At 29.0% G+C, this 23,652-nt stretch overlaps 1 protein-coding gene and 1 long non-coding RNA gene across 5 annotated transcripts in view; one reads left to right on the top strand and one right to left on the bottom strand.

Annotated features, from left to right (window-relative positions):
• LOC109601835 (uncharacterized) overlaps positions 1-23,652 on the top strand; it is an 88,173-nt gene that overhangs the window by 36,381 nt on the left and 28,140 nt on the right. Inside the window, exon 1 of one of the 4 annotated variants that reach the window (XM_049965715.1) lies at positions 13,699-13,996. The exons of the other annotated variants lie outside the window; for them this stretch is intronic. Within the exon in view, the coding sequence (XP_049821672.1) occupies positions 13,985-13,996 (12 nt within the window). The 5' untranslated portion in view covers positions 13,699-13,984. Of the gene's footprint in view, positions 1-13,698; positions 13,997-23,652 lie in introns of those variants that run through there. 4 annotated transcript variants of the gene reach the window in all.
• Positions 13,464-13,900, bottom strand: LOC126265094 (uncharacterized). The gene is made up of 2 exons (XR_007547647.1): positions 13,766-13,900; positions 13,464-13,705 (listed from the first exon to the last, which is right to left on the bottom strand). It is a non-coding gene; the product is annotated as an uncharacterized LOC126265094 (long non-coding RNA).

Raw genomic sequence — 23,652 nt, 5'->3', positions numbered from 1 at the left:
GGCTCTTTTTATTATTGTTAGAATCAGTTTAATTGTAATGTCGATTTCCTGCTGTCCCTCGTTTTAAACTTCTATGTAAACCCATAATCTACATTTTAAATTGACCTTAATTCCGAACAACATAAACCACTTGTCAAATTAATGTATACTTCAAAAGTGTAATAAACTGAAAAAGCTCTGCATTGTATAATTTCAAAGAGCAACATTTTAATTTTTTCATAACTTTAAATATAAAACTATTTGTTGTAATTTTATAAATTATACTTAATAGATTTATTAATTGAATTAAACAATGTCTTCTTCTTGTTGTTTTTTATGGTTAAATAAGTTAAATAATTACATAGTTTATTATTTTCAAATAATTTAATAATTTAGTACCATATGCAAACTCATTTATGACATAAGTTATTCTTACTATTAAATTTACTGTATTTGTCTCAAATTTGTTGATTTTGATTGTTAGAACATTTCCAAACCACATTTAAGAGGTTTAATTGACTTAAATTATTATATAGTCTATTGTTTTTAAATAATCCAATAAATTAATTAAATTAATGACATCTGCATACCCATTTATAGCTTAAGTCTTACTATTAAATTTACTGTATTTGTCCCAAATTTGTTGATATTGCCTGTTATGAGTATTTCCAAACTAGATAAAATAAACTGACTCAAGTGTTCAGACTTCATTTTTTTTTTTAAGTTGATAATTCCAAACCTGATTCTGTTATCTTGAACCGTTTATGAAATAACTACAAAAACTGACTATTATGATTTTTTTGTTCGTAGTTTTAAATAATGTTTAATTTCACCATTTGTAAAAAAATAAATAAGGTTATGCTTCAAATCTGCCAAATGTGATTTTTTTTCTGGTACATAAATTTAATTGAAATTAGCCATTAATCTACAATATAATAGAAAAATAAACAGAGTAATTGTTTGATAACGGGTAAAGAATAATAATTAATCATCCTATTGTCTATTATAGACTAAATAACAGTAAACATCATTAAACGGAGTAAAGTAACAGTCAATGAGAATAGTAAATCACTACTTAGCATTTGGTTTATTAATTGCGTGTAACTTGGTGGCAAGTACGCACAAAAAAAAATAGATAAATTTCCGTTATGATAGAAAGTTTCATTAAATCTAGAATTAAAGAATGCAAAATAGGATATGGCTCATTTTCTAATGGCCACAGATCTATTTCTGGAGCATTCTATCTTAACATCTGATACATGGCAAAAATAATCGACCTCTCAATATCATATTGACTATAAGGCACGTTGAATCTATATAATACTCTAGAAAGTTTAATTAACTTACAGGATGTTAAAAGTTTATTATATTTTCCTGTCATCCATTTTAATGTTGACCCTATAAAATGTAATTTTATATAAATATTTTTATATTATAAAAATCATCTGTAACAGATGTATAAATAATTTTTCGCATATGAGTTGGTTCTTTTGTTGCTGCTTATTAAAATGAAATTGGATTTCTATATTAAATACTTAATATATATTTTCGATACATTATTGAAGTTTCAAATGTCAATTATTTATTGGAAAGCATGACACATATTTAAGATATTTATATTTTTTGGAAAATAATTAAAAGTTACAATACGGTAATATCCAATTATAATTGCACATTTTGCGAAGAAAATTGTTCAGCTTATATTAATGTGCGAGGCGGTAGTTAAGAAATAGCGTTCATAATCTAATTGAAGCGTAAAACATGTTATGCTCTTACATTTTTATTATAATTAATGGTAAAAGATGTGTAATATATGGATGTTGTTAGAAATCTGTAAGAGCATACAGGAAATTGCAATTATAAGAAATTTTACTTTTTTTGTACCCGTAAATCTTTATTATTTTTGTTAATGAATTGATAATGTATACTAATATCATGAAGTACAATTTAAGTATTTAACTAGAATGTTATTGATTGTTTAGAATTTTTTGAATCACTTCCATTTTTTACTAAAAAAATAGATAATTTGTTCAACTATTTATTATTATTAAATTGGGTAAATTTTATTTGTATTAAAGATCCAATCGCATCTATTTAAACAAATTTAAGTCAATTTATTCCCTTTAGAATTACAGGGTAATATTTGTGTCAATTAATTAACCTAATAGTTATGTTCATTCGTTTACTCAGTGTTAACAGATATTAGGAAACGTATTTGGAACTTGGTGAAACTATGATTGATTGAACATTGATGACGTGCCATTTGACTAATTAATAATCAGGTCAGTCGTATTACAGCCGATAGATGATCGTCCAACAAACACTTTCGATCGTCGCGAAAACCGTAAACCGACGGGTCTATTGTTCATCTAACTGGAATTGAAACTGAAGCGTAATCGTAAAAACGGCAAATCACGTTGAAATGCAACGGACCGCAAATCTTCCATCCATCGTGGAAACTGCACAAGAAAAAATAAAATTGAGCAATTCTTATTACCGCTGATAAGCTGACCAAATATAGAACTCAGCCAATTTCTGCGACGATGAATGGTGTCTATTGTTGCTAATCATTTGTGTTAAACATTCAATGAGGTGCACATTTGTCAATGCGACTGGTACATAATGAGCTAAAAATGCAAACAATGGGTCTATATTACCATAATTATACTTTGTGCTCCAGATTTTCAATATACTGAGCCATTGAAAGTAAATTTTATTATATATTATTTTTTTATTGCAATTTCTCTTGATTGTGCAAATATTAAATTGCTTTCATTCATTAAAATATAATATATAGACATCTTAAATATATTGTTGTTGGTATGTTTTTACCAACGTGCACTTTGACCTAGTATTAGAAATTTAATTATGGTGTGCTTTTTGTGCATCAAGATGAATTAATAAAATTGAAGTGAGAAGTTGGATCTACATTGGTTATAGCTTAACAAAAAAAGCAGAACCAACTAAAACAAGTAACACTTTGTTCACGGATGATGGATGGAGTGTTCTGCGACTAGAATTAATCACAATTTGCAATGTCCTACTGTCATTGCGAGAGTCCGACCACTTTCTACACTTACTAATTGAGATTGTATCGAAACTAACTGCTTCCTCGATACTATAAATCACAATAGTGCACATTTGTGATACGCTTTACTGGGAACTCGATTTATTATGACTAGCTTTTGCGATTAAACTGTACGATGCTTATAACACAACAAATGATCCAGTAAAGTTGTCATAAAATGTATTATCTTTCCCCAGATATCTTCTTTTAGTAGCTTAATCATGAATTCTCTACTACACTTAGTTTAATTTACTGTTCGGATTTAAAATTTATTAACAACCTCATTTTACACTAATAAAATTCATGGCATGTCACACACGTGATGTGTGGAATGAAATTGACAACAACTTTCTGAGTGGTTAGCTAAAATATGCCCTGCTATGCACCATATCAAATAAATTTTGTGCGAAACTGCAATATTTTGAACAAACTTTCTATACATGTGCTGAATTTTTAAAGATTTGGCATACAAACTGTGTGTGCACTTGCCCATTAATAAATATAATACAAGTTTCAGATTTATTATCTCGAACAACTTATTTATTTATTTAACAACACAAATGTAGATCAGTGCAATTAACTTAGTTGGATTTCGTATTTTTTTATAGTTATTTTTCGTGGCATCTGCTGATTTTTCAGATGTAGAACTAGATATGATTAGTTGGCTGGATTGCAGTAGTAACATCGTCAAGCGTGAAGCCATATAATCATTTTTATTTTAAATTATTTTACTATTACAAGAATAACTGGCTAGGTCACTAATGACATGAAATTTATATTCATACGTCGCTAAGCTGAAACATGTAGGATTTCACATTCGTGAAAATTAATGGTCACTATTAAGAGGCTTAATTTAGATATAAAAGTTCCGCATATTTAATTATAATTCTAGTAATTAGTATTTTATTTGTTTATTTTAACTAATCCGTCGCCGCACAACCTCCGTCTTCATTTTGTATCATTCAAACTCATTAATAAGAAAGTAAAACTGTCGAGACGTCCTAAAACATTATTATTTATTTTTATTGTTTCGAAATTACCATTTTCGACAAATTTGACCTTTTTAATTCATTTTTATCGCACTTTCTTTCATTATCTAAATGTGACTGAAGTAGGTATTGTAAAATGTCACGGTTTAGATGTAATTTGAAGGTGCTTTAGTACGTATTTTGGTTTGTGGTTTTTATTACACTGCCATTGTTATTTTATCGATTGAAATCGTAGTAAATATAATTTTTACATTTACTATTACATATAACAAAATAAAACATATATGATTTTCTGGCAAGCCTCATGGCCATTAAAAAAATAAGATATCCTTGGTAAATAAAATTCGAATGGTAAAGTTCATTAATCCGAGTTTTAGATATATTATTAACATTAAAGAATTTTATTTTTTAAATAAAAGTGTCAGCTATTGGTAAAGAAACGTCAAAACTGTGATAAATTATTCATGGTACTTAATGGTTAATGAAGGATTATAAAAGTCATGAACAAATTATTAAATAATAATAACTACATCATCATACGAAACTCTAAGATTAGTGATGTCCTCTTTGTAATCGTATTTCTGACCCATATGTAGCCATTTTCAATATATTTTAAATCAAAATTTTAGATCTGACTTTTATTGTACTTTACTTTTAAATCAATTATTCAGCCTTTAACCATCTTCACCATGTTGATATACCAATACCAAAGGCATGAATTCTCGCCAAATGGAAACATCTGTCTTTACAACACATTCAAATATATAAATCTGCCCACTATGCCCTCAATGTTTACCAATAAAGCCATTCCTCGGGTAGAGAAATAGCCATAAAACATTACCGCAACACTGGTATGTTTACTTGTGCCTTTTGTGTACATGGGGTTGTTGGTTGTCTGACCCTATTTAACAGAATACGTTGTTCCATTGCGTTTCAGTCCATTTGGTGTGTTTATTACAAACTGACAGCGTTATTTCTTGCTGATAAGAAGCGGAGGAATGTTTATATTTGTAGTGGCGACGATATCGAAAATATTTAATTAATTCTTTTCTCATTGTAGATAGTGTATGTGATATTCCTTTAATGTTAATTCATAAACATAAAAGGAATAATTTTCGTGTTATTTTATTAAGGAAACATTCATTACTCATAGTGTATTGTTCTATTTATTGTATTCCTTATCCTTAGATTTAATCTACTTTTATGACACCTCAGCTTTCTCCCATAGAAGCGCTTGAATTAGTTCTGTACTGTAAATACATGTGATATAATGGGTTCGAATTTTTATCCTAATATCTGTAACAACTGCACAGTCTATATACACTGGACGTTTTTCTGGGATCATTAATCTTGTACGGCTAATGATTTGCAACTTGGTTTTTTCCCGTACGTTCTACATAATCATAATACATTTAATAGTGTGATAAATAATTGCAATAGAATTTATTCGAATTTCGCAATTTGTAACTAAGTTATTATACTTGGATACAATACTTAACACTTTCATAATTTCCACATCCACACCATGTCACAAAAATTTCAAGGATCCTCATGTTCAGGCTTGTCACCAGTATTTGAAATTGAATGTTTCACTTGCTTTTATGAGGTTTTAAAAACAGTAATCATAACTTAATTTAACATGTTATCATATATGGACTTGGACAATTAACGACATGGAAGTCCTTTATTATAAAAAAGTTTTATTGAAATGGTTTTACCTGGGAAGTGTTATATTTAGGCAAAATTTAATGTTTTTTGAAAGTTGCGATAATCTAAATGATTGTTTGGTCAGTGTATCAAAATAATTACACTTTCACTACATAGATTAATTTGCAAAACAATTCAAATAAGTATATATAATATCAAAATTAATTTAATGGTTAAGCTTTTGTAATTTTACGATTCTCTTCTGCGGCGTTATTTTACTATTGTTTAACATTTTCGCGTTTCTATATGCTAATATCGTTTTGTAACAATTTATAAAAGTACTCTGACAATATAGAAAGTGCCTAATTTTTATGGATAAATTGGAGATGTTCATATTGAACACTTGCTTTTATAAATGTTAATTACAACTTAACACCAAGTTTAACTGATGATAAATTTCAGACATTCCGAGTTAGGATTACAATTTATCTATCTGTTGTTGCGATTGGAGAAACGATTTCCAAATATTCCGATATAATGTACTCGTTTAAGTTGTTTTAAAATTGAGCACTGACCTTAAAATGTCACGAATAATTGCACGTTTCGTATCAATTAAATCAATAAGTTTTCAGACGTTAATTCGCCTCTAGCAACGTTTCATTTTGTTCCCCTGCTTTGCTTAAAATATTTTGAGGAGACGAAATTATTTACGTGTGAACAGGTTAATAAAAATGATTGTTTTCACATAACGAGCTTGTGAAATACTGCAGACTAAATATGGAACATGTTAACAAGGATATTATTGCGAAATTGAGTTTTCACTTTTGCTAAAATCTGTTGTAGACTATTTTAATTAAGTAGTTTCTTACCAAGTGTTTTGAAACTAAGTCGTATGGATTAAACTGAATTAAAAATGTTATTTGTAAAGTTTTCCCTTTTCTAGGATAATCATATCCTAATAAATTTATGGATTTTTCAAAATTCTTTCTAATTGTAACTTTCTCAAAAATATGACTATTAATTTATAGGGTTTTACGAAAATGCTTTGGACCCTTAATAAAATTCAATCACATTTTTTAATTGATTTTCAAATGTAGCAGAATCTATTATATCATAAAAGATTTAACCAGTTTGAATTTTTAGTTCCCACACATGGTTGCATTAAAATATGACGAATAATTGAAATGGACGTTATAAACGCAAAATTAAAAAACCCAACTGGTTTCTAGTTCCATCAACGTGGAAGCACGTCGTGATTTTTTTCTGTCAGCGGAACGTAGGCTTAAAATAATCGCCAACCACCCCCGCAGCATCTGTTCTTAATTTTCTTTAAATCACTCTCTGAAATTAGATAATTATAATGATGATGGACTACACGATTACCATAATAAGTGTGTGATCAACGCCTTAGCATCCATAGAGTTTTAACATTAGCCGTAGCTATTTATTATTATAAAATTGACTATAAGAATAAATAAATAAAAATGTATTTTATTTTAATTCCAGATTTGATTACTTTATTAAGTTTTTATGGCGTATTAAAACATTAATTAAATTTATATACTTTCTAATACTTTTTATTTATTATATATATATATATATATATATATATATATATATATTTTTGTTGTTATTAATTAATTACAAGAAATAAAATAATTAATTGATGGAAAAATTTATGTCGTGTATCATCACATCAATACTCGAGAACGAATTTAGGTATTAACTGTTCTAAACACAAATTTAAAAGTATAAATCTGTGTATGTCTAATTTTTTCACACAGTAATTTAAATAGTGACATTTGTTGCTTCTCTTTATTAATTGGTCAGTTAAATAATGAAATAAGTTTCACAATCCAGAAATAAAACAATTCACCCTGAACATTGCACAGTCTAATTAAAGTTAATGATTGATATGATATTGAAACCAAACTGTCACAAAATAGTTGTGTTGTTTGTTAGTGCAACAGGAGGACGTATGTGCGTGAAGTACGTGAAACACGTCCCTGTCAGGGATATAATACTAATTGTACCTGATGGGCAGATTATGTATTTATGCTGGCAGTAAATTGTAAACAAAGGGCCAACGGCATTGCAGCACACATTAAATGCCACATACACACAGGCGACAGATAGTTTGTGTAAGTTATCCCGATTTAGACGTCCAGAGGTGAACAGATGTGCCACGGCCTTTTTGTACCATGCCCGGCGATTTATCGCGTGTGTTTTCTTTCGGACGGTGTGCGGGCGTTTGACGTGTATGGAGAAATATTATTAGTAATCCACAATAACTTCTGCATATTTATTTCTACCTTGTATGTTCTGTGTGCGTATAATGTTGCAGTGCGGATTGCGACTCCAGATATTGCCTAAGACGTTGTTGTCTAGGATGCCATCAGTGAGTCATGAAATCGTTGCTTCCTAATCAAATTATTTTTGTTTGTAAAAATGTACCTATCCAAAATATTTATAGATTACTAACATAGGATGTTAAAATGGTGCCCCAAAATGTATTTTTGAGAATAACAACATTGGCATCTCCAAAATTAGCCGTTTGCAGACCTGTCCTCATCAGGGCTTTTTCCATATTATTGTTTGTTTTGTATTCATTAAGACTTCGTCTTATTTTAGGCTATACTACACCCTCTAAGGGAGTAATATTTCTAGCTTTTGTACCGCTTCTAATATTTTCGTTTCCAAATATTTTTGGCAACAATACGCATCATTCTACAATAAATTTGAGTCAAACTGGAAATAGCAAATGTCACAACTTTATTATAAAATGATTTCAACATTTTTGTAATAATCATCGTTGTAATTGAAGGAATTTTCAGATGTTGTAATGTAATTTTTTTCTTCACCAGCACATCAACTAAATAAATATTTCCAAGGAGAAATTTGAAATTGAAACAATTTTAGGAAGTCTGTGAATGATGTTAATAGAAATCCCGTCCTTTCAAAAGAATGTTTTATTCATGTTGTGTTTAAATTTCCATCGATATAAATTTCAATATCCCAGCTACAATAGGGAGAATTTAACATATTGAGCGTACAGGGACACCATATTCATTTAATTAAAATCATACAATTTGTGACTTCAAAAGATGAATTTTAATAATTTTGGTCATTTTTTCATTAAACTTTAAGAGTATGTACAATAATATGAGCTAAAGTATGAAGGAATGACTTAATGAACATGGTTCCGCAAATAACAAATGGTAATAGAGTATTTTGCTAAACTACTTTTGAAAAATATTTAACTGTATTCATTATTTCATTTACCTTTCAAAAATTTATTGTCACCTACTCTATTAAAATTATTAAAAATAATATCCAATTGATCTACAATTGTTAAGAATTGCAACTAAACTGATTATCAGGTAAAAACTACGTAAAATGGGAAAATTGTGTTATTCAAATTCGGTAAGTGTAACAGAACTAATTCGTACAACAAACCTTAATTAGATATAATTGGCATCTGGCCAACGTAAAATATAAATGAAAAGCCCATTTTGACTACAAGTTAGCACATGGTTGTTATGCACTTTTGCACCACTTCTTTTCTTGTTTTAGATGCTTGTAATGACCCACAAAACAACCAGGACACATTTTTCTGTACAATTAAGAGTAATTAAATTTTACTGGAAATGTATTTCAGTCGGCTAATAATGTCTGTTTATAATGTATTTATGTTCACGAGCTATCCGAAATAAATTGTTTAGTCAAATCCGAACAGCTTTACATGACATTTATATACTCAAAATATCGTAAAACATTTTAGTATGCATTACGGTTAAATTAGGAAACCATTATTAAAATTTATGAATATTTTTTTCCAAACTCATTTACACACAAACTATACATTCGATACAATGCAATAAATTGTGCATAAACGAGTAAAACATTTGGAACAGTGTTTCTAATTATAAGAGGCTAAGTTATTTTAAACGCATACCAAGACCCCAGCCGCATTTTTTGATACACGCATATTATATCATGGAACAGGAAGTGATTTAGTGTTTATTTACTTTGTGTAACATTACATGAAGGAACATTTCACAACTATCAAAATAATTGAGAGTAATTGTTATGTCACACCATGACCGGGGTACTTCAAAGATGACTTCCTTATAAGGTACTAGATAGAAAATGACAATAAAGCCAAACATATTTCAGCATTAGATAGTTTTTAATAAGTTGATGTGCATAGAAATTAATTAACTTACAGCCACAATATGTGACCCACTCATTGCGGGAAAGATGTTTCCAATGCAATAAATCAGATTATGGAAGAGTCGCGTAAGTGATATATTGCAGGAATAATATATTGGAACGACGCCTTTGGTTGGCGGCTTCCTGTATAAATTCGAAGCACTCGACGACATATTTATATTAATTTCAAAGGTACAAGGCATGTCATTGTTCCTGCTTCGCAAGGGTGCGTGGTCCTACATAGGAAACATTAACTGTTCTGCGCCGTCAGTTGCATTATTGCTTTGTTCTCTGGTTAAGCAGTGACGAAAGCTAAATTTAAACCACCCGAGATAAAAATAATTACGACCCGGCATCCGGTTCTTCACATACTTGCACATATTCCGATTCCCGAAATAATGTCACGTAGCATTAAACTCTTGACTGTGACATAACGCACTGACACCATTGTAGAGAATTAACACTTACGCAACACAAAGTGATACTTAAGTTGAGCTTTGCCTTTTGTACCATTTTTCTCTTACAATTGAAAATTATTCCGAAGACTTGAAAACCTTCTGGTTGTTGATTTTCTATTTTTAATGTTCTTTTTATTCAGGTAAATTGCTGTTCATTTTCTGTCGTCTCAATATTTCGATGTTGATAATGTCGTATTGAATCTGCCTGAATGCTGCACTAATCATTAATTATTCTTCCTGATGGTTAAAGGAATCTATTCCCATTGATAATTTTATAAGGAAACACTATCCCATCTTCTCAGAAATTTATCCATAATGATATTGTGGTTAAGAGTGGGTATAATTTTTCACATAAAATTGTGTAACAGATGGTTCCGCCGTTCACTAACGACGTGCCCGCTGTATTTGTACTATATTTAGTGCATATATTATTCATTTTATGAAACTACTCAATTAACTTCTCTTTAATCTGCTATTTATTAACGTTGCTATTCGATTTCCTTGACAATGATTCTATTTTATATTAATACATTATAACACAATGTGCATCAAAAGCAAGAAGGTTCTTATTTCATCCATTAACTAATGTAACATTTTATCGATAAACATGGGGGTGTCAACTTTCCTTACAATGTAATGTAATGAATATAAATTTATTCAGCTAATCAAAAAATAAACAAACAAATGAATTTACTTGTGTAATAATAGATTATAACATCGTATAAAATTGATATAAACAAACTTTCTTCACTATACCATTTGCATAACATTTATAATTATTTTTAAAATTTTAATTGTAATAAATATTATATTTTATTAACTTTCATTTCTCTTAGCAACTGTATTGTACAATACGTGGTTAATGAACTAATAAAATCATAGTTTTGTTATAAACTTAATTCATTTAGATAAAACAGTCTTTCCTTATTGGAGTGGCATTTTTCCATTTTCATAATCCAATAAATTACAATAGTAAATTCTCTTCTAAAATTTAAAGAGACCATTGATTTTTGGAATTCCTTATTTATTTTGTAATAAAGTTATTTTTTCGTTAATGTATCATATCCTAAATAAGAATCTTATATAAATTATATATTTAATATATGGTATAGATGTAATCCATAAAAGTATTAAGAAATGGAAATTTATTTATATTTTTTGTATTGTTAGTTCCAAATTAATTTTGATGAAACTCAATTGGAACTAAATTAATATACTTATGAATAACACACATCTTACAAACAATATTTGAGCAAAAACAAATATAAATTAAATATATTTTTTATTTGATTAACATTATGTTTATTTACAGGAACACTCCCTCTCTAATGTTCGTTTAATTACCCCTATAGAAATTTAGCAACCTTGCCTCTACTTTGAACAAACACAGTCAATTCCACATTTGGGGAGAGATACCTTAAAATGACACGAAGTTTTTAAATATTGTTTACAACAATACTATATTATAAATTATATAAAACATACTGTGTTTTGAAATGTCAAATCAGTATAATTAGGGGTTGCTAAATTCATATTAAGGAATTTTTTATTAGTATTGTGTGTAGTTTGGTTTATGTAAATATCTCTAAATGATTAATATGAATTAATATTCTATATCAAACAAAGATTTGGTACAAAATATTAATTTTATTTTAGCTTATAGATGGTTAATTTGATAAATCTAGTTTAATCTTAAAATAAATGGAATATAAAATTATTTTCACTTCTAAATGGTGATGATACTTTGAGTATTTAATAAATTATATAAAAAATATTTTATATATACTATATAAAATCGTATTTAGCCAATTTTATAATTCTAATGTAGTCTATTTTGTACAATATAATAATAATTATTTTAATAACAGCAAAATCCATTATTAAATGTTCAATTTCAAAACCTAAAGTGAAAAATTCATATCAAGACAACATAACATGAGTGTTTACCAAATATAAATAAATATATTCGAAATCTTTTATGTAAACATTTGTTAATTAATGTACTATTAAATATAGTGTAAATTTTGCAAATGTTTTTAGATTATACGAGAATTTCCTACTCTAATTGTGTGCATCTTTCACAAACATGCGATGTAACGGAGGTATAAAAATGCATATGTATAGTTGTTAATAGAATTCGTATCCGGTTAGGGTTAACAACTACTATAAAAGAGAAAAATAGCAAGAAATAAAATTTATATAATTTAAATTTCATTTGTTTTTATTAAATCAATTTGATTAATTATATTACATATATTTTAGGTTTTGGAAATCTCAAATAAGTAAAAGTGAAAGTGTGGATTAAAATTTTAGAATGAGTTTTGTATGCACAAAATAGTTTTTTATCACTTTTTTCTTAAATATATCAATAATTTGATGTATTATTGTTTATTATGGTTTGCTACATGTTTCTATTGGAATGGTGGCTGCGAAATTTTTACCTAAACAATTTGGGGATTGCGACTGGACATGTCCAATAGGTTCATATTATAAAATAGATGTTATCTTACAGGATGTTACAAATTCTTTCAAATATTAGGCATTAGGTATTAATTATATAGAGGCCAAAAATATCAACCTGTAAGAAATATTGCAAGAGAATATATGTGACCAATACTGTACTAGTCCCTTCAAAGAAAAAACAAAAATTAATATTATCAGATATTATCAAGTCAAACTTAATAACCATATTGTTCTGGTACTCTTGTAGTTCAATTAGTACATATTTTAAAGAAGATATTACCCTGGAAGAGATTACAAATTCTTTTAAATATGCAATATACATATAGGCATTAGTCATTAATTTCATGGAGGGCAATATCAGCAAGTATGGAGTCAAGAAATTTCAAGAAATAATATATGTGACCAACACCCTACTAGTTTCTTCAAAAGTAATGTATGATGTCATGTCAATCTTGGTCTTGGTCTCCTTCTGGTACCACAATCCATTTGGCACGTGTTGTAAGATGTGTTATCTTACAAAAGGTTAATTTTTTTGTCATTAATTTTATAAGGCCCTAGTATCAGCCAAATTTCCGGATTTCTTCAATTTATTGCAACCTTTATTACAAATCAATAATTTTCATAAAACTTTTTCCATGTCCAAATACAGTACAGACGAATTTTTACTTTTCGACGGTTGGAAAGCTTGGAAAGTCTCGCATTTTCCTAGCCAACTGGTGGAAGGTAACGTCTGCCGACTGGCGTTCCCCACTAGAGTCGGCACAGGCGAAGTTCGGGCCGCGGCATGGCGAGCACGCTTTCGGTCCGCTTGTCGGCGTTGCTTGCGCCCGCCTGGTCCGCTGGATTTCAGTTGTCATCCGACATGCGGGTATTGCGGTTCTGAAGCGCCGCTGCTTGGGGGGCCAATAACCTCTTTTATCTAATTTTTTTTTTGTTTTGAATGTTCTCACCCGTTTCCAACGAACTGATCATCTGTCCGCGTACTGTTGGCCCTACGTCATTGGTCCAGGGAACATGTGTTTTTGACGGCTTAAAAAACTGACTGCAAATTGATCTGGTGTTTGTGCACTTATTGTACGAATTCGGAGTGAGGCCTGTGGGTATTGTGTTGGAACAGTGTTAACGTTGTTTTCTTGTGGATTAGTCACAGGGAATTTTTAATTGAGTGAATGTGGAATGAGGTTAGTTAATTGTTATTTTTTAACACGGCCCAATACGATTTGTATTGTTGTTACTTAACCTAAAATACGCTGGGTCTAACCTAGAAATGAGTCATAGTAAACATAAATTACTAATTGTTGTTTCTATGAATGAAATGCGCGAGGGAGATTGACGCAGATGCTGCACGATAATAATTTGTTGGATGCATCAACTAATTTGTTTTGCCACACGCCTTCAATTCAATGGTTTATCGAGAGCACCTACTTTTATTGAAAAAGAAAACATCACGTTTCATGCAAATTAGTACAATCGTAAAAGTAAATATGACAACTACAAATATTAACATAATAATATGAGTGCATTACAATCTATCCACTGATAAAAACAACCACAATGTAAGCAAATGACACTCTTAAATGTCAAATTTGACGTAACGTAAACGTTTGACCTTGCCGAAAAGAAGATCAAACTTTACATATGCTGTTAGGAAGGTGTGTTTAGGAAGGTTCGGAATGTTCAATCATTTTATTGACACATAAACTGTACAAGAAATTTTCTCCAGTTATAAGGATTTATGTTTGTTTCACTGCTTCTGCATAAAATATGTTCAAACACATAAACTTGATAAATGTCAAAGTCACTCTAAACTTGTTTATCATATTTAACGCCAAAATTAACCGCCAATAGTTTTTACATGGAATCTTTTGTAAAATTAATCGATTTTGAGTCACCATAACCGTTTTCAATCTCACTTCACATCATGTCTAGCCAATAAAATCCGTTATTTTTATGATGGGTATGTTCTTAATATTTTTGCAAAAACGTTATAAGTATTGCGGACATGTTAATATTTTAATAATTATTATGAAATTTACAGTAAAACTACAGTAACTATACCGAATAAAAAATCACCAGTACATATTTAAGCTATAATTCTTCATAGAAGTTTAATTAAATTCTTTCTAATTTTTATATAAATTCGATAAAAAATCTCCCAACTACATAAGCACACAGTAGTAATAACAGCTACACCAAACTACAGTTTTGAATCATTTTTTTATCTTAAAATCAAAGCATTTTTTAGTAAAAACATTAATTTTTATACCTACTTATTATAGATCCATTTTAAAGACTCTTTACATAAGTATTACGTACAATTTTAGTTTACAATTTATAGAAACTTGATAAAATTCTTTCTAATTTTTATACAAACACGATCAAATTTTCCACAACAACATAGATTTCCGAGGGGAATTGTAGTAATAACAGCTACACTAAACTACAGTTTTGTAGCATTTTTAATCTTAAAATCAAGGCAAAAAAATTGCATTTTTTCCTGTCTATTCTTGTTCGTATTTCTGTATTTTTAACACAAATATTAATTTTATTACCTAATTATTATAGATCTCTTTTAAACATTCTTAATATAAGTATTGCGGACATTAATATTTTAATAATTATTATGAAATTTGCAGTAAAACTACAGTTTAATAATCTTTACTAAATAAAAAATTGCCAGTACATATTTGAGTTATAATTATGTAAAGAAGTTTGATAAAATTCTTTCTAATTTTTACAGAAATTCGATCATAATTCCCCCAATTACATAATCACAGATTTCGGAGTGGTATTGCACTAATAACGGCTACACTAAACTTTAGTCTTTTAGCATTTTGTATCTTAAAATCAAAGTAAAAAATTGCCTTCTTTCCTGTCCATTCTTGTTCGAATTCCTGTTTATATTTTTAACTCAAATATTAATTTTATTACCTAATTATTATAGATCCATTTTAAAGATTCTTAATATAAGTAATAAATAATTTTAATATTTTAATAATTATTATATAATTTGCATGAATTATATGATTTAATGATCGTTACTAAATAAAATATTGTAAATTTTGTAGAAGTGAAATAACAACTACACTAAAGTACAGTTTTGTAGCACTCCTCATTTTAAAATCAAGGCAATGTCTATTCTAGTTAGCATTTTTGTTAACATTAACACAAATATTAGTTTTATTATCTAATTATTTTAGATCCATTTTAAAGACTCTTAATGGAAACTAATATCTAAATAATCTATTACAGACAATTTGGAATTTCCCATCATCAAAAATAAATTTATGAGTTATAAACTATAATGCCAAATCGTACACGTAGTACCCATAAAATGTTTATGACGTATATACAGATATTGCCAATTTTATAGATTAATATATCTTTGTATCATTAAAAACGATTGCTATTGTTCTTGAAGCCTGGTGATAACACATCGATTTATTGAATAGTATTGATTTTCGCCTTTCAATAGAAAAAAAAATTATCTCCTTTCAAAATAAAAGGAAAAATATAGGCAACTCGTGTCCTATCATTTCAAGATCATGTATTTATATAAAAAAGTTAAGTATGTATATGTTAATTACAAATATATTCATAAGCTCATTAATTATGGGATTATAAAATCACTGATGTCGTTTGTAAACTATTGTTACATCGAATTGGATACAAACAAGAAAATTCAAATGAGATGTTTATACAATAGCCAGTACTACCTGCAGTTTTCATTGGTTTTGATGTTAATGTCCTTGACTATAATCTCACAGCCTCAATTCCAGTTAATTAACGAAGATATTAAGACGGAGAGAAGAGTGCAAACTGTTCGTGATGCACGTGTAGCTAAACTTGACAATTTTAAATCCCAACTATTCTTATCAAGTACTTCAATAAAATGTTTTCGAGATTAAATAAAACCAGGTTTTAGTATTTTATGCGTGAATGTATGTTGCGGAAATGTAAAAGGGGTGTTACGGACGAGCGGTGCAAGTAATGACAATGAAAAGGAAATTACAGACCAACATGGGGTATAAAACTCGTATGATGACATTTTTTAGAAATTATTCACATGTAATAAATTTTATGATATGTTATATATATGTAACTGGGTAATATCTACTATGTTTAAATGTGTGTAACGAAATTCTGGTAGAAAACTATTGTTCTTGGCAGCGTGTTTATTAGAATATTTGGAAATAGAGAGAACTTTTACGAAATACACAAAGAAATAAGTGAAATCAGGGGTTTAACCATTATTATTTATTAGATAACTGTTGAACAATATTAATCAAATTTATTTGAAACTGTTTTTATTGTACCATTTATAGACAATAAATTCAATTTAATTTTATTCAACGATCAAAGTTTTAATGTTATCAAATCACATTTGTTATTTAATATTATAAATGGATTTTATAATTCTTATCTAATGCTATAAATTAGAAAAAAGCCCCTTAAAATAATTTTGTTAACACCCAATAGTATTATTTATTCACTTATATGTAACAAATTAATAAATTCGTGAGCATCAAAATTATTGATGTTAAAAATTAAAGGCTTTAAATCAACACATATGTATTATTCATTAAACATTTCAAAAATTGCATCAAAACAAAACGAGATTTGACATTCAAAGATGGCAAAAAACTCATCCCCCGTCAACTGCATTGATCCAACGCGTACCAACGTGGGATTACAAGTATGAATCATTCAAAAATTAAAGTGCCGGACTGACGCAACTTGCAAGGACTTGCTTAATCCCCCATGTGTATAAATAATGTTGTGTAGGGCGACGAGGGAAATGAAGGCGATCCGGGGGTGACGTACAAAAACTAACCGTGCAGCATACACGGCTACAAACGTACGGTTGCGAACTTGCATTGCATTCAAACCAGTTTTAGTTCGAATGAATCAATACATATTGTGTAGTCAGGTTGCTAGAGTCCGGCATCCCGTTCTGGAACTCAAAAAGCGACGTCAACAACAAACAATCGTTTTCAATGTTGTTTAATTTTAGAATATCGATTGAGCGTTTAAGAGGATGGTCGTTGGCTAATGACTTTTGTTGATGGTGGTGGGTTATTTTAAATCTTAACTACTCTTGAACTTATTAAATGCATCAGCATCAAGTTGAAAGCGATTAACCGTCGACCTTAGGGTATTAGCATTAAGTTTGAGACTCGCGGAATGAACAGAGTTGAGCGCTTCGTAAGTTAATTTTACGATCCACAGACTGGCTTTCTTCAACAAATCGGTAGGTGTTTAAGGTCGTGCAGCGTAATAGACGTATTCGAAGATAATTTTGCATATAAATGTTGATGAGATTACATCTTGGATATGTCAGCTGGTTCGTTTTCATTATTCCAAATGAATTTATATCCCATGTAAATTTTTGGATTAACTTGGATTGCCACATTTCCAAATGGCTTGCTTTGATTTGAAAGTATTGATGTTTACGTCAAGAGTAATGTCGCTTGTCATTCCAAATCGGTAAGCTTCAAGAAATCAGCAAGTTCGCAAATTAGAGGTTTACTTTAATTAGTTATTTGAATTATTGGTAGCTACAGTTGTTGTGTTAAGGTAAGTTACAATTCAGTTACTAATTTATCATTTTTATGTTATTTAATTTTTATTGAGGTATTGAAAATAAACAAATAAACACATTTATTTGTATTAACTTCGTGAATTATAATAAAAGCATCATCGTAACTCTTTTCTTTATAATGATTAATTATATAAATAAATTTCTAATTTTTAAAGAATTTATTTTTCTCCTCTAAAATACTATTCATTAAATTCTATGTATAACTCGATGCAAATTGTATAAAAATAATTAGGTTTACTTCAATGTTCAAGATAATTATTTGAAATCTCAATAAATAAATAAAAATAATAAAAAAATAAATTCATTATTCACTATAAAATATATATTTTGTATTCAATATTGACAAACATTTTTTGTTTTCAATTGTCAAGTATGAAAATATGTACTTATCGACAAATTTTCACATTTTTTTGTTCAAAAGCAAAATCTACAGGGTTATTTTTAGACATTAACATTGAAAAAATCATACTGGCAATTTCTTTATAGAAAATCTAACAACACAATTGGTTTAAGGACCCTTTGAAGCGGATATATACCAAATTTCATAAAATGTACATATGTATTTATATTTTATGGAAAAACTAAAATTCCGTAGATCAAATTATCTTATTTTTCAAGAATATTCAAATATTTACTATATTATAAAATTCAGATATTCATAAAAAATAAGATAATTTATTAAACATATTGAATTCATGAAATATTCATAATTTTTCAACAGAATTATGAATATGCATATTTTTTTATCAAATTTGGTATATACCCATTTCAGGGGTTGTTGCTTAATCCAGTGGTATAGGTAAATTTTTTTTTAAAAATTGCTAGTATCGTTTCTTCAGTTTTCATGCCTAAAAATTACCTGTTTCGGTGTGGAACCAAAGAAACTAATGCTTTACAATTGAAAAAAGTTTGACAAAATCGGACAAAAATACAATTTTTATGGGGGTGTCCCGATTTCAAATAGACCGCACTGTATATATATATATATATATATATATATATATATATATAAATGCTACAGATAAATTGTAAACATAATAAGTTAAAAATTGTTTTCTTTGATTCATCAAATAATGTTATTATGTATTCGACAATAATAACTGATTTTTTGCCTTGTTTCGTAACACATTTATTACGTCTGACTTGCCTAGTTTTTTGTATTTTATAAATATTAAATATATATTATTATTTTAATTTAAGACATTATAAAAATTACGTATAATTTGTATCTTTACATGTTCGCAGCCAAATAAGGACGAATAGATGAGTTTTAAATTCATAAATTTCAGTTAATATTTGTTAATTTAACTAGGACATTTCGTCTATAAAATTAATGTATTCATAAAAATAAACCGCTTCCTTTCAAATTTAATAAGGTCGACTTAAAAAAATTAAATGGAATAATTTGTTAATTGTATTTATTCTCAAAATCGTGGGATGAGTATCTTCCTGAAAAATTTCATGTGTGAAATGGTCCATTATTTGGACATCACAAAAGTGTCGTTTATTATTTACTTTCCACTCTGCACTGTTCCGGACAAACCGTCTTAATTGTCTGTCACGGCCTGAAAATGTTTATATAAAATTCGCGTCCAAATTAAGAAGGCAATTAAGAAACCTTGCAGAGGTAATTAAAAATGGTCGATTGAGTGAGTCACTTCCCAAACGAAACTATCTCACCATTGTATACTTGACCCGGATTCGATGGACATTGCAAAAATGTTGCGACGTCGGGCTTGGAAACAATTTTCGCGTATAAGATTGCTGCATCTATGTGATTGCCTTCATCTAAACGAAGATGTACCTAAAATTGTTGCCAGGTTATTTTTAATTGGTGTTTTGTTATGTTGTTGTTTGAAATTTCGTCATCAGTCACAACCAGTTAATAGTTTCAATAAATTTTACGTAAAGAAATCATTGTTCAAGATGGGTTTTCTCCTTTAGAGTCGTGCCATTCTGATTCAGAATGAAGTGCTAACAATTTAAGCTAACATTGTTGTTGCACTTAAAATTATGATAAACAATTGCCTACTAATTGTTCTGGTATTGAAATTTAGTTTTTACGTTCGTTTCACTCGAACAAACTTAATGTTTATGACACCTTCGTAGAGTTGTTGGTGTATTGCATTTCATAAATCACCAACGTATACGGAGACATTGGAAAGTGCGTAGGAGATTTGACACCTCTTGAACTCACGCAAACTTTATAGACCGGTAATAAGTTTCGTAGTGGAGTAAATATTTGCTAGTTTTATTTTTAAATTATTGTTAGTATTTAATTTAAAATTAAAAGTTAATGAATGTTAACTTTGCGGACAGGAAAAGGTTCATTGAAAAGTACTCGTTTGTGTTTGTTGGTTTATCTCCAACCTTGGCATTAAACAAATTATTGTTATCAGCTGGGTCTTAGAAAACATAGTTATGAGGTTAAACCTGAAAAATATATTGTTTTTGTTTAAAACGTCACCACTGATAATTTCCCAAAAATATTTGTTTTACAATATCTTTTAATTGTTGTTAAATTATATTTTTATTCTATTGAAATTGATTTTAATTAGTATTTATTTTCGTCTCACTTTATTAACCTTATTGGCAAACTATGCGAATTTCTTTAGAATCCATCCGACAATACAAGTTCGTTAATAAAGAAATTTCTTCCTATTGGCTCACTTCTCCTAATTAACTTGCGATTCGAGTTTTCTAACAATTCTAGGACAGCGTGCCATATGCCGAAGAAAAAAAAAATTGCATAAACGTGTCGGCGTTCGTAAGTTTTGGGTCAATTATTATTTCTGTCGAGCCTAACAACCGGAAACCGAACGAAAAGTGTAACTTGCATAATTGCAATCGTCAAATCGGATTAGCTATTGGGATCATTACGTTGTGCTGGATCCCATCCATAAAAACTTTCTAAACCGTTCGGCAATTATATAAATTCCTTATTTAGATTATCAAATTTTTCCAAACTAAAAATAAAAATTACAAATATGAAAGTACCGGTGAGAGAACAAAAGTTTGTCTGCCGTAAACAACGTACCTATTATAGACGGATGTGCTGGAAAATAGTTCGCCGTTCCGGCAATGACCCCGGCTTCTTATCCAAGGACACGGCTTTGGACATTCAAAATAATGGAAATGATCGTATCTAGGAATTAATTTAAATACATAATGATGTTCGCGCTGTGAAAAAACCGCCTGGCGGTACCAATCGTACCGATCGGTTTCATTTTTTTTTTCCTCTTCATATCATCTTCGCTCACCACAGAGGACGTAACCGATGTTCCACATTACGTGGTGATAAACTGCGGCCACAAATTTTAATTGATTTTTTCGTGTAACTGTGTCAAGTTGAAAAGAAAGTGTGTGGCTTTAATGATGCATTTTTTTGATCATGTGTAAAACGCCAAATGTTACTAATAGAGACCACGAAAATAAAAATTAATAAATAATTAATTAATGAATGTTATCCGAAGAGGTGTATTTCTTTCCTTGGACTGAAGTATTCCTAGTAAAATTTTGATATTTAATAAGTATTCTGAAATAGTTGAAGAAATTGTATTTTTGTGATATGACAAAAATTCCAAATAAAATATTGATATTGATTTTGTGTTTTATTAAATATTCGACTCTTCTGATTTAGTTACAGAAATATAGAGGTACTTACCTCTTACCTTATTGTTTTAATAAATTCCAATTTAACTTGACATCTTTTATGGCACATCACAATATTCAAACGTGTTATCATATATCCACAAATGAAAAACGAATCGTAAATTTTACTAATAAAGTTGATGTTGTCTTTACGATATTCAATGATTGTTGAAAATAATAAATAATTTAGTTTTAGTGCTTGATATACAAAATGATTTTGATCGATTTTGATTTTTATTAAATATTTAAATAAATTAAATTTTAGATAAAACAGATCCTTCCTGTTATTATTTTCAAATCCTTCAATCATCACTAGAGAATCCATAATAATGAAATGTCACAAATTAAAAGAAATCTGATTTAATATATATGTATAAACATATTTCCATATTTTACAATTGAAAAAAGCTTCTTAAAATAGGACAAAAACAAAAAATAATGAGGTTGTACCGTATTCAGATGAGCCATACTGTATATTAGAAATAAATATTCCAGTATTCAGATGTAAGTAGGCTGTAATCGGTTCTACTAAGAACTTTTCATACTTAATTCTAAAGATATACAAATTACCAAATAATAGGTTTGTCTACTATTTATTTACCAACTAGTTAGTGTTTATAACTTAATTAGGATTTTATTCAACGTAAACAAATAATCTAGGTTAGTGCATTTTTGATGTGTTGTTATTGGCGAGAGCGACACCAAACTATGACAAGTTTCTAACAATAAAAACGAAAGTTATACTGGTTTTGAAAAACTTTGTATAGACATTTCGATAATTTCTGCGCAAAACATCTGTTATTCTTAATAGACAAAGTAATTATCCTATATAAAAATACATTTTCAATTATAAGTGCGAAAATAAACCGTAAGATTCGTATTTGTACACATATTTATACTCGAGTCCTAATAAAACTTCAGAAAGTATTTGTGTATGAATAACCATTAAAATTTTTCATCAGCATTTCAACTGATAGTAAAACAGTATAGAGTTATTGTAGTGTATTTATTTTGGCACAGGGCATTGGCATTAGATGGTTTATTAAAAGGTTAAGATGAACTTTAAAGTCGTTGCACTCAAAATTAAACAAAAATAAACAGTCCTTGCATTGATGGAACCTTTCACAAGTAGGTTAAACATTTGGGTCTGTTTACACAAGTTTTGGCGTGTTACGTGTCAATGGAAGCGTATCTACCGTAAATTTATGCAGAAATTATTGAATGAATGGAACACTAAAATTATTCCGTAATCACCTTGCATTACCACAAACAAATGTACATTTAATAACAAATCTAGTTTTGCGCCATCCATGTTACAAGAGAATCCTAATAATTTAACCCCATGCAGATCCATTTAATCTCTACGTAGATAAATAAACAAAATAACACGATTTCCGATGCAACATCACATCATCGAATGACGCAAAACGGTTTAATATCACGGCCATCAATGTGAGTTGTCCACAATCGATTGGCAATTGATATTACAACGATTTATGTGGTAGTCATCTCCAAAGCGAACGCCGGGACCTCATTTTGCCGACGAACCGCATAATCGGTTGCGGTAGGTTTCGGATTTATCTC

The sequence above is a fragment of the Aethina tumida genome, chromosome 3 (assembly GCF_024364675.1).
Source record: "Aethina tumida isolate Nest 87 chromosome 3, icAetTumi1.1, whole genome shotgun sequence".
Taxonomy (NCBI): domain Eukaryota; kingdom Metazoa; phylum Arthropoda; class Insecta; order Coleoptera; family Nitidulidae; genus Aethina; species Aethina tumida.
The sequence above is the reverse complement of the archived record's forward strand: the minus strand, read 5'-3'. Positions and strand labels throughout refer to the sequence as shown.